The sequence below is a fragment of the Pelophylax lessonae genome (assembly GCF_965119305.1).
Source record: "Pelophylax lessonae genome assembly, chromosome: 2".
NCBI classification, from domain to species: domain Eukaryota; kingdom Metazoa; phylum Chordata; class Amphibia; order Anura; family Ranidae; genus Pelophylax; species Pelophylax lessonae.
In genome coordinates this window covers 492,973,642-492,989,623 of record NC_138769.1, presented here as the reverse complement: position 1 = coordinate 492,989,623, position 15,982 = coordinate 492,973,642, and the positions used below count along the sequence as shown (strand labels likewise).

The window sequence follows — 15,982 nt, the reverse complement described above, 5'->3', positions numbered from 1 at the left end:
AAACGGTAGATCAGTTGAGGCCCTTTTAGAAGTCTGGTCCGCAGACCAGCATTTGAGCAAAAAGACATGCCAAAGGACCCCTGCCGAAACGGAGAGCCAAGCCACTAGGGGTGCCGCATCAAAGATAAACTGCAGCCCCTCGACCAGCTGGTCTGCCAGCTCAGCAAATGCGGGGGGGCTGTTCTCCCTCCAGGTCACGGCGTAAAAGCTTAGCCCACTCAGAGTTTGCGACACCAGGGCAATGGTGAATACCAGCCTCAGTGCCAAACCAGCCAGAGTGTACATATTGAGGGCCACAGCCTCCGCCTTCCTGTCAGCGGGATCCTTAAAGGCCAGAGACTCTTTAACCGGAATCATGGTTGCCTTGTTCAATCTGGAAACCGGAGGGTACATCACCGGTGGAACAGTCCATTTCCTAATAAGGGGCTCCTCCTAGGGGTAACGCCTATGAAATTGCTTAGGGACCCCAATGGGACACTTTGGTCGCCCCGACTCTTTAGCGACAATTTTGTCAAAATAGGCGGGGAAAGGAAACACCTTTGCCGCTCTGGATGGCTTGTGAGTGCCAAAGGGAACCTGCGCCTCCATCGGAGCTGCGTTCTTCATCTTTAAGGTCTCATGCACAGATACAATCAATGCATCCACCAACGCCTTTTCATGCACGGTTGCAGTTGTGGAGGAATCATCCTCACTTTTAGAGGATTCCGGGCGCGTGGTTGCAGACCCAGCAGGGTGACCCACGTCCATGGCGGCCGAATCAGATTCAGGATCAGATGAGACAGATGAGGCAGGGGAAGGCGGAAGGTGCTTTTTGCTAGCCGCTCGCCCAAAAGCCACCTCCACCCGGGACACAATGGACTCCAGGACCGTCATCAGTGCATCGGTGGATGGTTGGGACCCGGAGGGCCCCACAGCTTCAGAGAGGGGATCAGGTGGGGAGGTGTGCCCCAAAGACTCCATGAGTCACCAGGGGGACCCCACAAAAAAGGTGAAAAACACTGCAAGGGACAAATCGGTAAGTGTATAACCAACATAGGATTGCGCTGGGCTAAAATGCAAAGCCACTTATTTTGTCACAGTAAGATGAATATTTATCTGCACAAAGCAAAGCTTGGTAACACAATGTCACACAAATAAATCTCTCACCTCTATTTGAGAAGGCAGTTGCAGAAGGTTTTCCTTCAACACTGTGTAATGATTGCACGGTTGTTGGATCTACAGAAAAATATAAAAAAAAACATTTACAGGATTTTTTGCAAACCAAAATATGTTTGAAACAGAAGTTGACTGGCAAATCTGATGAGACAGGCAGGAACATCACTAACATGCATGGGGGAGCTGGTTTGCCAAGTGCTTACTTGCCTTACAGCACCAATATCATGGGTTTATCTACCTATTACACATTAAGAGCATGTTAAGCTTAATGTTTATTTTAGGCTGCTGCATGGGACTGATGCTTTTAAAAAGGATAATGTCACATGACTTAGTGCCTATGCTGCTGGGGATACTGGCAAGGACACACTGGGAAACAGTGAAGAAGTAGAAGGTAAACTGTGCTGTACTGGTGCAATTTGCAACTGACTACATACATCGAAAAATAGGATTTTTTTAGTTACCTGTAAAATCCTTTTTCTGATTATATTAAAAGGACACAGGATCTTTATTGGGTTTTGCAACTACTTTCAGGTGACTGAACACTGGACAAAACTGTTAGGAGAGCCCTAACATGTACCCTCCCGCTCCTAGGAAGCCTCAGTTTAGTAGAAGATAGCATTAAAGAGTGAATCATAAGAATCATCAGAAAATAGGGGAGGCACTTGTGTCCTGTAATAAACTCCAAAAAAGGATTTCACAGGTAGGTCAAAAATTCTAGTTTCTTACTCATATATTACAGAACACAGGATCTTATACTTAGACATTTCAAAGTTCCAAAAGCAATGCAACTGATGGGTGGGCAACAGAAAACAAATGACAACAGGCTCAGGAACAAATGGGCAAACAAGGCTTTTAAACTCAAAGAGCTGCCTGAAGTACCTTACACCCAAAACTGGCTTCAGAAGAGGCTTAAACATCCACCTGGTAAAACTTTGAAACGTGCAAACAGAAGACAAGGTGGTTACCTCGTATATCTGGGAAAGAAATGATTGGTGCTAAAAAGTCCATGAAGCACTGACTGATCTGGTAGATTGTGACCAGAAAGGGAGAAACCTTTCCTTCACACTGTAGGCTTGAGTGATGACTTGTCCAATTTACTTGACAATAGTGGAAAGAAAGGCTGGATGTTCCCTATGGGGACCCTCCAGAATAACAAAAAGTTAATCAAACTGTCTAAGAAAAAGCTGTAGCTGTGGGCTCACACATCACATAGCACATCCAGGCAGTGGAGAGAAAATTGGGATTTTTGACTTAATGTAAAATCCATTTCTCTGATGTTCATTGACGGACACAGCTCATTATCATCTTGACCATTGGGTTATACTGCACCCTACAGGAGTAGGACACTAGGCAGGAAAAAGCTTGACTACGCCTATGGGGCAGTTCCAGGGAGTATACTCCCACTCTCAGCTATAGGCACTCAGTTTTGTTACAAGCAGTATCAGAAGAAAGCCAACTTCACAGAAGGGTGGGTGCTGTCTCCGTCAATGAACATCAGAGAAATGGATTTTATGGTAAGTCAAAAATCCAATTTTCTCTTTCGTTCATTGACGGACACAGCTCCTTATCTTCTTGACCATTGGGATGTCCCAAAGCAGTGTCAAATATGATGGGTGGGAACAGCAAGAAAAAATTCCCAAGGCTAAACCATAGCCAACCAGGTAACATGGAGCTCAACCATAAACAACTGGAGCTCACCTAAAAAACAATACACCCTCAAAGAGGACCAGGTCCTCTAAACAGCAGCCTGCAAAGCCTTGAGGCCAAATAAGGCATCCGCCGATGCCAACACATCCACCTTATAAAACTTTGTGAAAGTGTGCACAGATGACCAGGTGGCCTCCTTGCAAACCTGCATCACTGACGCCTGATGACGGAAGGCCCAGGAAGCACTAAGCGCTCGAGTAGAGTGCGCCTAAACAGGGAAAGGAGGAACCTGACCCTTAATTGAAAAGGCCTGCACCACTGTCTGTCTGATCCATCTTGAAATGGTCGCAGCAGAAGCAGGGAACCCTTTTTGAGGTCCATCCGTGAGTACAAATAGTGAGTCTGATTTCCTAAAAGACTCCGTAGCTGCCAGGTACACCCTAATTGCCCGAACCACATCCAGGGAATGCAAGGCAATTTCCTTAAGATGTTTAGACCTGGGACATAGGGAAAGCAACACAAGGTTTTCAAGCAAATGGAAATCAGAGATGATCTTTGGAAGCAATGATGGATATGGATGAAAAACCACCTTATCTCTGTGAACCACCAGGTAAGGTGAATGACAAGAGAACGCCGCCAGCTCCAATACCCTGCGCGCAGAAGTAATAGCCACCAAAAAGGCCACCTTCTGGGACAACATAAGCAGGGGAACCTCCCGAAGACTTTCGAAAGGAGGTTTCCGAAGAACTGACAGCACCAAACTGAGGTCCCACGGAGATGGAGACCACACTGGAGGAGCCAAGTGTCGAACTCCCTGGATAAAAGTACGCACCTGGCCCTTGATGGTACTTAAGGCCAGGCACTGCTCAACCCCTGTTGGAGGAAAGCCAATATCCGATTCACCGAAAAGGAGCGGGGGTGAACCCCAAGAAACTCACACCACGCAATATATCTCTTCCAAATACAATGGTAGATCTTCCTTGAGGTAGATTTTCTAGCCTTTAGCAGCGTAGGAATCACTGATTCAGACAAACCTCTATCCTTTAGCACCTGGCTTTCAACAGCCAAGCCATTAAAGCCAGCAACTGTGAAGCAGGATGGAAGATTGGGCCTCAGGACAGCAGATCTTCCCTGAGAGGAAGTCTCCAAGGAGCACCAGCCATACCAGATCTACGTACCAAGACCAGCGAGGCCAATCTGGAGCCACTAGAAAGACCGAAATCCCTTCTGCCTCGATCCTGCAAAGGAGTCTTGGCGGAAGTTTGAGAGGGAGGAAGGCGTAAATCAGACGATACCGACTCCGGATGAAGCGACCATTCCTCCTGGTCCAATGCCTGTCGACTGAGGTAATCCACTTACCAATTCTCCACCCCTGGAATGTGTACAGCAGAGAGGGCTGGAACGAATCGTTCTGTCAACCTTAGAATACCAGCTACTTCCCGAGCCGCCAGAGCACTTCTTGTGCTCCCTTGGTGATTAGCATAGGCTACGGCCGTGGCATTGTCTGATTGAATGCGCACCGGACACCCCTGAAGAGGAATTGTGATCCAGACAAAGCTTACCACTCAGAGTTCCAGTACATTGATCGGCAGTCTGGACGAAGACTCCAAGAGTCCAAACCCCCTTAGCGAACTCTGTGCCAAGGAAGCCTACCCACCCCGACAGGCTGGCGTCCGTGGTGACAACTGTCTGGTACAGGGGGGGACTGTAGGGCTCCTGACCCTCTGTCTGAACATATCTGAACAGTGCTGATTGGCCCTGTGCTGATCACATGCACTGTCTCAAGAAAAAAAAAAAACCTCTCTAGCAATACACACTAAACTAAAGGATTTTCCCTGTCGAAGTGCCAAAGAATGAAGCCACCAGATCAGGGACCCTCTCGTGCCCCGGCTCAACAGGATCAGATTGTCTAGAGACTGAGGATCATTGTCCCATTTCACCAGGATCTCTTTTTGCAGAGACCCAGATAGTCCAGTCTTGTGGATGAAACCAGAGCAGACTTCTGAAAGTTCAGAATCCAACCAAACTCCTGCAGAGTTTGCAGAGTAATCTCCAAGTTGTCCATCAGAGCAGTCTGAGACTCCGCTTGCAAAAGAAGATTGTCCAGGTACCCCAGTACCGAGATTCCCCAATGAAGCAACAATGCTAGTACCGGGGCCAAAACTTTCGTGAAGACCCAAGGAGCGGAGGCGAAACCAAAAGGTAATGCCACAAACTGATAATGCTCCTCGCCCACAGCAAAGCGGAGGAAGCGCTGGTGATCGGCAAATATGGGAATGTGAAGGAAGGCGTCCTTGATGTCGATAGAACGGAGAAAATCCCCCTGATGTAGGGACGCCACTACCATGTGAACTGAATCCATTCGGAACTTCTGTATCCACACAAAGCAGTTTAGCGCCTTGAGGTCCAGAATTGGACGTACCTTGCCTTCCTTCCTGGGAACTGTAAACAAGTTTGAGCAAAACCACTGAAAACGTTCCGAAGTCAGAACTGGGACAATCGCCCCTTAAAGGAACAAGTCTTGCACTGCCCCAAAGAGACCCCATATCTGGGGACAAGCGCAGGTTGGAAGGGAAGAACCATTCCAGAGGATAAGACCGAAACTCGATCTTGTAGCCGAAGCAAATTACTTTGTGGACCCACTTGTCCTGTACCAGGGAGGTCCACAGATCCAGAAACCAGCGAAGATGCCCCCCCACCCCAGATATGGGTGAGGGTGCCCCTTCATGCAGATGGAAGAGCCCACTCATGGCTTGCCAGACCAGGTCCTCTTGGAACCTCCGGTGGAGATCCTGAAGGGCTTAGATCTCTTGTCTTGAGACCCTGAGGGACGAAAAGGCCTCTTATGAGCCGAGAAGAATGGCCCCCCATCTACGGCAGGCTCCTTGCCCTTAGAAGCTCCAATTAGGCGAAACCCCACAAATGGGAGATCAGATAAGGCCTTCTTAGAAGTCTGGTCCGCAGACCAGCCTTTCAGCCAGATAATACGCTGAAGGACCACTGCTGAGACAGACAGTCTAGAAATGAAAAGAACCGCATCCAAAGAGGCATCACAGTCAAACTGTAGCCTCTGGACCAACTGATCCGCTACCCCCTGATCCGCCAGCTCCGCAAAGATAGGGGGGAGCTGTTCCTCCTCCAGGTCCTGGCGTAAAAGTTTAGCCCGCTCGGTCAGAGTTTGCGACACCAGGGCACTAAATACCGGCCTAAGTGCCGAACCAGCCACAGTGAACATATGGCGGGCCAGAGCCTCCGACCTCCTCTCAGTCGGCTCTTTAAAGGCCAGGGACTCCTCAACTGGAATTAAGGTGGCTTTATTTAACCTGGAAAATGGCAAGTCCACTACAGGGGGGGGATCATTCACGGCAGGGAATACTCATGATACCACATTGCAAAACAGCATTTTGGGCAGCCCCACTGTTTTGTGACAATATTATCAAAGCAGGCGGGAAAAGGGAACAGCCTCGCCACATTGGAGGGCCTGTGGGTGCCAAAAGGGACCAGCGCCTCCGACGCAGCATCAGCCGCATCCTTGATCTTTAAAGTTTCACGCACTGACACAATCAGAGCAGCAGAGGAATCATCCTCACTATCTGAGTACGCAGGGTGCGTGGACGCAGACCCAGAATTGTAACTCGCATCCGCGGCAGGTGAATCAGATTCAGGATCTGAAGAGACAGGGATCAGGAGGGGAAATGTGCTCCAGGGACGTCATTAGTGAAGAGAGGGACCCACACAGTAAAAGTGTATAACACTGCTAGGGACATCCCCACAGCACTGGCGGCACCACAGGGCCCAGCACGGAGCACTACCGCTGCTATAGCAGAGGGAGGGAGAGAGAACCCCACAAAAAGACTCACCACCACCAATCAGGCACTTACAGCACTAGGCTAAACTGCACATCATGCGGCAATCAGGAAAAGAAAGATCCAGGAGTCAGCACTAGGGGATGAGGAGGGGCTCCCGAATCACTATCATATGGCTTCAAAAACATGGCCGCTGCTATTTTCAATGAGAAAACCACAAGAAAATGGCTGTCGAGGCTACACAAACATGGCCGCCGATCTACAGCATAAAAGGCTACAAGAAAATAGCGGCACCACGTGGCTCCTGGGGGCCCAGGGGGGTCCCCAGGAGCTCCGAACATGATCCCAGCAGGAAGGGGGACTCTGGCTGGGACCCCCACCAAGTACAGTCCCCTCCCAAAAGTCTATCGTCTGGTCACCGGCGGCACGCTCCCACCCCCTCCATCACCAGCTCGACACCCCAGACCGACCTAAAAGGTATGGCCACCCCATGGGAGGGGAAGAGAGGGTGTGTGCAGATGGGGGGTAACAAGTCCACAGAGGACCACCAAGATAGAGGGAGGGGATGCTGCATGGGAAAGAGGGTAACCTAGGGGTCTGACCGTCCCAAGGAGGGGCCCACGTCCACTCTAAAACTCTCCAGGGGTAGAGGGGGATGGCTACTCACCATACCAGGAACAGGCGGGGCACCGCTCTACACAGATCCTCCTCTCCATCGAAATGGGGGCTGTTGGCCAGGAGGAACGCTGCAACTCAGGCTGAGGCAAGTTCGTATGCGACCTCGCGAGGCATTTAACTCGCAGGGCCAGCCCCTGTCCAGTGGGGCTATGTCGAGGCCGACCTAGCACAGAGCTATGGCCTGCACGCGCTTGTTGGCTAGACTGGGGTGACCACTGGATCTAGATTATCCAGTCCGCTGCCCAGTCCGGCAGTTGATTGTAGATCTCACCGGAAAAATCCAGGAGGAAAACATTTTCTATCAAAAAAAATGTTGCCAGGACCAAAGATCCCAGCAAGGAACTAGGTCCTTACTCCTGACTAGGCAGAAAAAACTGAGTGACTATAGCAGGAAGAGGGAGTATACCCGCTGGGAATGCTCATGGGTGTAGCCAGAAGATTTTTCTGCCTAGTGTCCCACTCCTGTAGGGGGCAGCAAAACCCAATGGTCAAGATTGACAGGAGCTGTGTCCGTCAACGAACGAAGGAGAAATAAGCTTTTCTTCATTTGTGTTAGAAATATTAGCAACTAAATCATCTTTTTTTCATAAATTCAGGCCAGAATGTAGTCAACTACATTTCTTTAGTAAAATTAACCCAAATCGGTGTACATTATTTACTCTGTGTGAAAGTTATAGAGTCTGAAAACTATGGTATTTGAAAATCGATTTGTCCTGATGTACTGAATGAGTATCTCATTTCTCGAGGCCCTAAAATGCCAGGACAGTACAAAAAAGTGACAGGAGTTTTAACCATTCGCCACGCTATTCTCAAACAAATAAAACAAACCCCCCCCCCCCCAAAAAAAAAACAGTTTTGGATAAAGATGTACTTCAAATGTTAGGAATATGTTTTTGTTTGAGTTGTGTGACAGGAAGTCAGGTAAATCTGGGAATGTAGTCACTGAGAGGAGACACATTCCCACCTGCTTTGAAAAGTTCATTGATACTATAGGGTGTTGGCTGAAGAGAGAGCCAGCAGGAAGTTGAAAACCATTCAGCTGTTCAGAATGAGGAGATCAAGGCCTCTATAATTTGTCCAGAGAAAATCTATTGAGTGCTGCCTCCTGTCGCCGTGTGGGCTGGGAGAGGAAGGCAGACAAACGGCTGCATCCTGACCCCATGTGGGTAGAGGACAGTCCTGTGTGCCCCCTGAAAGCTGAGTGAGCATGGGGAAGACCTCCTGAAGCGGTGTGCGCTCAGGAGGGTAAAAACGAGTGAAGACGTCTCAAAGGTGAGAAGACGAAGTGTTTCTGTGTGAAAGAAAACAAAGGGACATGTTCAATGGACAATGTTTGTGCTGTGTGAAAAGCGAACAAATGGACATTTGAGTGTCTGCTGTAGGATCAGCAGTGTCGGCCCAACAGTAGGTTGGGAAGACTTCTTAGGTAGGTTCCAGCGTGAGAAGGTAGCCGCCCACAGAGGCAAGGATTTATTTTGTCTTTTATTTTATTTTGGCTGTTTTGACGCTTGCAATTGTGTGAAGTAAATTGCATGAATAAATCAGTCTTGTTTTCAACCTCTGCTCGGCTATCTCTCTGTGAAAACGCACCCCCAAAGGGGTCACCCATACGCCTACCACCGAGCTAATCCCTTACATATGGTGGAGGTATGCAGTGGGCATAAGCAGAGATCCCTGCAAGGAAGTGCAAATGTTTGATGAACTTTATCTGGTGCATGAGATTGCACAATCTATGTGTGCAGGAGAGAAGATCCTGACAGAAAAACTACATGTGTTAAAGAGACAGTGGTCTGAAAATTTTTTGCTGGACTGTGAAAAATTTGTTTGTGGAGTTATTGAAGATGGGGCGTTCAAAACGCCTGAAGAATGCAAAGATAGATGAAATGAGAGACCGGATTCTATGGATGGAGGGGATGTTACCGTCTGAACCAGCCCCATCCATGCCTAAAGAGAGTATACTAAAGAGGAAGGTTGTTGTCCCTAGCAACACTGATGAAACTGCTATGGAGACGCAGTGTGCTCAGATGAAAAGTAAGCTCAAAATGGAGGAGATGTTGAAACAACTGATTATATCAAATACAGCTCAACAGCAGGCAAATGCAGCTCAACAGCAGGCAAATGCGGATTTTCAGCGGAGCTTTGCAGCTCAACAAAAGGCTCATCAAGAGAGCATGGCAGGCTGGAAACAGAGACGCCAGCAGCCAATGGAGGCCATCGGTTTGGAGGAAACCGAGTATGTGTGCAGGGCTGAGTTGGATGCCTTGCAACGGAAAATGGAAGAAAAGGAACAAGCCTTGGAATTGCTTAAAATGGAGCATAGAAACTTGCAGGAAACGAATGAACTACTCAAGTCTCATGTGTCACAGTGGGAAGAATCCACTGCTCTTCTTTTGGTCGAGTTGCAAAAACGCAGAGAGACTATAATGGAGAAAGATACCATCCTCATGGAAAAGGAAAGTGAAATTCAGACTTTGCAGAAGCAAAGTATGGCTGATATGTTGGAGTTGCGTAATCAGCTGGAAAAAAGTCTTCAGTCTTTGGGAGCTACAAAAATAGACCTGCAGGAGTCGCAGGAACAGAATGTTGCTCTGAAAGCGACATTGTCTCTCAGCGACAAAGAGAAAAGTGAAAGAGAGGCTAGATTACTGAGTACTGTGTATGAGCTCACTACTTTGAGCAATGTGGTAGATGAATGGCGTGCGGACTGTGAAAGTTGGAAAGGGGAAGCCCAACGTGTCCAGCAGCAGTTAAAGGAGAAAGAAGCCTGTGTGGCAGAATTACATTCTTATTCCCAGATGCTAGCCAATGAGGTGAAGGCTCTTATGCAGGGAAAAGGAGATTGTGAACATAAGAGGGAAAAAGTAGAGGCACAGCTTCTGGAATCGCAAGTCAAGGTGTCAGAAGGTGACCGATTGTGTGCTAAGCTGTCAGAGAAGGCAAACCGACTGCAGGTTGAGTTGGACAATGTTACAAATCAGCTTTCTCAAGCAGACAGCAAATCTAGAGAAATTGCGGAAGATTTTTCTATCTTGGAATCGCAGCTGCAAGACACGCAGGAACTCTTACAGGAAGAGAGGTGTCAAAGGCTGAGTTTTAGCACAAAGCTCAAACAAATGGAAGATGAGAAAAATGGCTTCCTGGAATAATTAAAAGAGGAGGCGGAAGCAAAGAAAAACCTATCAGAGCAAGTCGCAACATTGCAAGCTCAGATAGCGGATATGAAAAAACGCATGGAAGAAAGCGTTGGTTCATTACAGTGTGTTGAAGATGTGAAAAAGAAGTTTGATCAGATGCTTGGTGAAGAGAAGACTGTGTCTGCAAAATATGCAGAAGAACGCGCACGTGCAGAAACGGAGGTGCGTGATAACGAGAGCAAAGCCCTGTTCTTGGCTCGCTCTTTGGAGGAAGCTCTAGAGTGTAAGGCTGAACTAGAAAGTGTTAAACAGCTGCGTACAGAAATGGAAGAATTGGTCAGCTCCAAGGATGATGTTGTGAAAAGCGTTCAGGAGCTAGAAAAGTCTAAGCGAGCCTTAGAACAGCAAGTAGAAGAGATGAAGATTCCGTTGCAGGAACTGGAAGAGGAATTCCAGGCAACAGAGGATCTGTCCCAAAGAGGGGATAGTGTGCCTGATGCAGTTTTTAAAAGGATCAGTGTTTTGGGGTCTGTCCTGAGTGAGCCTCAGAAATGTGACGACATGTGGCTTGAATCACCCCTTTGGAATAAACCGTTCCTTCAAAAACTTCAGCAAACAAAGGAGCTGTGTAAGAAATGTGATGTTTTTTCAGTTCAGGCTGAAAACCTAGTGGAGAAAACTAAGGCTGTTGTTGAAAACGTGAAGCAAATGAATAAGTGCCTGTCAGGGAGTGTTTCCAAAATGGAACTGGTGAAAGACGGGTGGCAGAAGTTTGATCGTGATCTTGAGATGCATTCCATGTGGAATTCAGATAGAGAAAAAGAACTAGGTGACCTTGAGCGGTCAAATAGTTCAGCAGAAAGTGCATTGAAGAAACCTGTAAAAGAATGTGTTGCAGTTCCATGCTTCTTCACTGATGCAGAGAGGAGGTCTATAATGGATACCACCCAGATCGCTGGGTTCAACTGTGCTGTTGCCTTTGACCCCTATGTTGGTGGAAGGAAAGTTGATGATCTGGTTGGCTTCTTCTGTGAAGAGTTTGGCAAGAAATATAAACTCAATATCAAATCAAATAGTAGGCCTTTACTGCGACTCGCTCAGGAGGGCGAAAAGTTTAAGAAGTTGATGAGTGCAAATGCTTCAGATCTGCCTATGAATATGAAATGTTTGGTGAATGATATTGATATCTCTGGGAAAAGGAACAGGGGTCACTTTGAAGAAATGTGTGACAGCCTGTTGTCTCAATTGGAAAATCCTCTGCACAGCATCTTAGAGCAAGCAAAGCTCAAGAAGGAAGATCATTCCCTTTTACAACAAAAAGTCAATGATTGTGTACAGCTGTATGGAGAGGCAACTCAAGTCACAGAGGGATGTCAAGAGTCCCTACTTGGAACAAAGCTTAGTGAAGCAAAGGTTCTCAAAGTTTTGTGGAAAACATTTATGGATTGCAGAGAGAGGCGTCTTAAGAATATTGAAGACATTAAGACTAGCCCAATTGAGTTGCCTATGGATCACGGTCCTCCATGGTGGATTGGACAGACGGTTATGAGGGACAAGCTGTCTGACATTTATGAGAAAGCTGTCAATGAAGATGACAGAAACGAGAAGGAGCAAAATGATGCCAAAAATGCAGTTGAAGAATGTGTATATGAGATGAGAGACAAACTGTGTGGCATTTATGAGAAATCCGTCAATGAAGATGACAAAACAGTTTCATCCGGAAGCTTGAGGATAATAGGAGGCTTATCAGTGAGTCAGCAGTGCTTGACACATGCGTGCCTGGAAATATGTGTCCCAACCCTAGGGTTGAAACAAGAGGGGGGGGTATGTGACAGGAAGTCAGGTAAATCTGGGAATGTAGTCACTGAGAGGAGACACATTCCCACCTGCTTTGAAAAGTTCATTGATACTATAGGGTGTTGGCTGAAGAGAGAGCCAGCAGGAAGTTGAAAACCATTCAGCTGTTCAGAATGAGGAGATCAAGGCCTCTATAATTTGTCCAGAGAAAATCTATTGAGTGCTGCCTCCTGTCGCCGTGTGGGCTGGGAGAGGAAGGCAGACAAACGGCTGCATCCTGACGCCATGTGGGTAGAGGACAGTCCTGTGTGCCCCCTGAAAGCTGAGTGAGCATGGGGAAGACCTCCTGAAGCGGTGTGCGCTCAGGAGGGTAAAAACGAGTGAAGACGTCTCAAAGGTGAGAAGACGAAGTGTTTCTGTGTGAAAGAAAACAAAGGGACATGTTCAATGGACAATGTTTGTGCTGTGTGAAAAGCGAACAAATGGACATTTGAGTGTCTGCTGTAGGATCAGCAGTGTCGGCCCAACAGTAGGTTGGGAAGACTTCTTAGGTAGGTTCCAGCGTGAGAAGGTAGCCGCCCACAGAGGCAAGGATTTATTTTGTCTTTTATTTTATTTTGGCTGTTTTGACGCTTGCAATTGTGTGAAGTAAATTGCATGAATAAATCAGTCTTGTTTTCAACCTCTGCTCGGCTATCTCTCTGTGAAAACGCACCCCCAAAGGGGTCACCCATACGCCTACCACCGAGCTAATCCCTTACAGTTGTTACACACCTATTAGTTTAGCTGGGGTATCCTGTATTATGTTCATAACCCTGATGACATCAATAGGTATTATATTACTATCAACATTTACAAGCAGGTTGACAAACACATATTACCGGGATTTTTTTTAACAGCCGGGGGTGGTTTGGTCGATAATTCTTTGATCTGAAGGAAGATAAAGAAGATAAGCCACAATTAGGTACATATGGCAAATCATCACTTGGGGTTGTCCTGCATTCACTTAATGTTCTCTTAAACTTCAGGTGGAAAACTCAGTGGTATAACTTATTTCTCCTCTATATACAGCTAGGACAAACATAATCACCTAAATAAACTTGATAAAGAGATAAAAAATAAAATCTCTCAATCTGATCTTGCACTTTTAGACTGGATTCAATTATTTTTACTGTGTTGTGGTGTGTTACCAAACATTACCTTGCATTAAAGTAAAGCAATTCCAAGGGGATGCACACACACCACAATGTAGGCCATAATGCACATGCAGCATTTGCAGGATAATACACAGATGGTAAATGTCTATGTGTTGGAGGATTAGAAAAATATGCTAAAAAGGTATTATGTACTTGAAGATGATAAAAGATACACTTTATTACCAAAAGTATTTGGATGCCTGCCTTTACACGCACATGAACTTTAATGGCATCCCAGTCTTGATATGTAGGGTTCAATATTGAGTTGGCCCACCCTTTGCAGCTATAACAGCTTCAACTCTTCTGGGAAGGCTGTCCACAAGGTTTAGGAGTGTGTTTATGGGAATGTTTGACCGTTTTTCCCGAAGCAAATTTGTGAGGTCAGGCACTGATGTGGGCGAGAAGTCATCATTTGCAGTCTCCACTCTAATTCATCCCAAAGGAGTTCTATCCGGTTAAGGTCAGGACTCTGTGCAGGCCAGTCAAGTTCCTCCATTCCAAACTGGTTCATTCATGTCTTTATGAACATTTACGAAGTCCTGACCTCAACCTGATAGAACACCTTTGGGATGAATTAGAGCGGAGACTGCGAGCCAGTCCTTCTCATCCACATCAGTGCCTGATCTCACAAATGCGCTTCTGGAAGAATGGTCAAACATTCCCATAGACAAACTTCTAAACCTTGTGGACAGCCTTCCCAGAAGAGCTGAAGCTGTTATAGCTGCAAAGGGTGGGTCAACTCTACAGACCGGGATGCCATTACAGTTCATGTGCCTGTAAAGGCAGGCGTCACAATACTTTTGGAATAATAGTGTATTTAACCACTTCCCACCCAAGGACGTACCCATGCGTCCTTGGGTTTCAGTGGTTATACCAGAATGGTGGGTGCACCTACAGGCATCATCCCGGTACCATTATTTTCAGCCGGCGATTCTGTAGAAGGCAGAAGTGACCTGAGTGGCTAATTAGCCACTCGATCACTTCTGCGTGTGGTCCCATCGCGGAGGCCGGGAGTGATGCGGCAGGCAGTAATGGCTGCCTGGTACAGAGAGAGAGGAACTGACGTCGTTCCCCTCTCTGTAACCCTGGAAACATTCGTCACTTCTGGTTCCGCCCCTTTGTTTTCCTGGCCACCAGCGGCCAGAGAAGCAGCTGATCGGACCAATCTCGGTCCGATCGGCTGCATGGGGGGCCAGAGGAGAGATTTAGGGTCTATGTTACAGCTCATGCTATCAATAGGGATGTTGTTCATCCCTTGTGACAGCAATAGAGTTTGTACAAAAAAAACAATTTAAATAAAAGTGTAAAAAAACATTTTTTTGTATAAAATAAATAAAAATAAATAAATTTAAAGCACCACCGTCCCACCGTGCTTATGCGCAAATGCGAACGCATATGTTACTCCCACACACATGTAAACGGTGATTGCACCACACATGTGAGGTATTGTCGCCAACATCAGAGCGAGAGCAATAATTCTCCAGACCTCCTGTGCCACTCTAAACTGGTAACCTGTAAGGCGTTACCTATTTTAAGCACTGTAGTTTGCCGCCATTCCACAGGCAGACGCAATTTTAAAGCGTGACATGTTAGGTATATATTCACTCGACATAACATCATCTTTCACATTATACAAAAAAATTGGGCTAACTTTACTGTTTTGGTTTTTTTTTTTGTGTTTTCTTTGACATAAAAAATTGCAACACACACCATTTTATTCTCTAGGGTCTCTGCTAGAAAAAAAAAAATATATATATATATATATATATAAGGTTTGGGGGTTCTAAGTAATTTTCTAGCAAAAAAAAAAAAACGTATTCTTGTCTTACCGTAAAAAAATTTTCTCTGATGTTCATTGACCACGCAGCTTCATATCTTCATTTGATAGATGGATTATGCTGCTCTTCCTAGGAGTAGGACACTAGGCAGAAAAGGGTAAACAAAGCTTAACTACGCCTATAGGTAGTCCCAGGTGGTATACTCCCACGACCTGCTCTAGGATCTCACTTTTGTTACAAGCAGTGTCAGAAGAATACATAACCCAACTCCACAGAGGGGTGGGTGCTGTGTCCGTCAATGAACATCAGAGAAAAGGATTTTACGGTAATACAAAAAATCCAGTTTTCTCTTTCGTTCAATGACGAACACAGCTTCATATTTTCATTTGACAGATGGGACGTCCCAAAGCAGTATCAGCATGAGGGATGGGAAAAAAACACAGCAATAAACAAAATTCTCAAAAAAAGGGCTAAACTTAGCAATCCAGGTAAATCAGGAGCTCAACTAGGAACAACTGTAGCTCACCTACCAGAAAAAAACATCCTCAAGAGGCAGAAGTCTCTGCCACGGTGGCCTGCAAAACTTGCGCCTTAAAAGGGAAAGGAGGAACCTGACCCTTAATTGAATAGGCCTGCACCACTGTTTGCCTGATCCATCAGGAAATGGTAACAGCAGATGCAGCCTGCCCCTTACGAGGACCGCCTGTAAGAATCCAATTTCCGAATAGGCTCAGTCGCCATCAAGTACACCCTGATGGCCCGGACCACATCCAAAAAATGCAAAGCGACCT

The 15,982-nt window shown here is 46.5% G+C and overlaps 1 protein-coding gene across 2 annotated transcripts in view; it reads right to left on the bottom strand.

The window, feature by feature from the left end:
• The window catches only part of DZIP1 (DAZ interacting zinc finger protein 1), a 143,699-nt gene that overhangs the window by 74,847 nt on the left and 52,870 nt on the right, over window positions 1–15,982 (bottom strand). For both annotated transcript variants that reach the window (XM_082245315.1, XM_082245316.1), the window contains exons 7-8: window positions 13,099–13,147; window positions 1,147–1,215 (exon numbers count right to left, since the gene is read on the bottom strand). In XM_082245315.1, coding sequence (XP_082101441.1) covers window positions 1,147–1,215; window positions 13,099–13,147 — 118 coding nt within the window. The remainder of the gene's footprint in view (window positions 1–1,146; window positions 1,216–13,098; window positions 13,148–15,982) is intronic.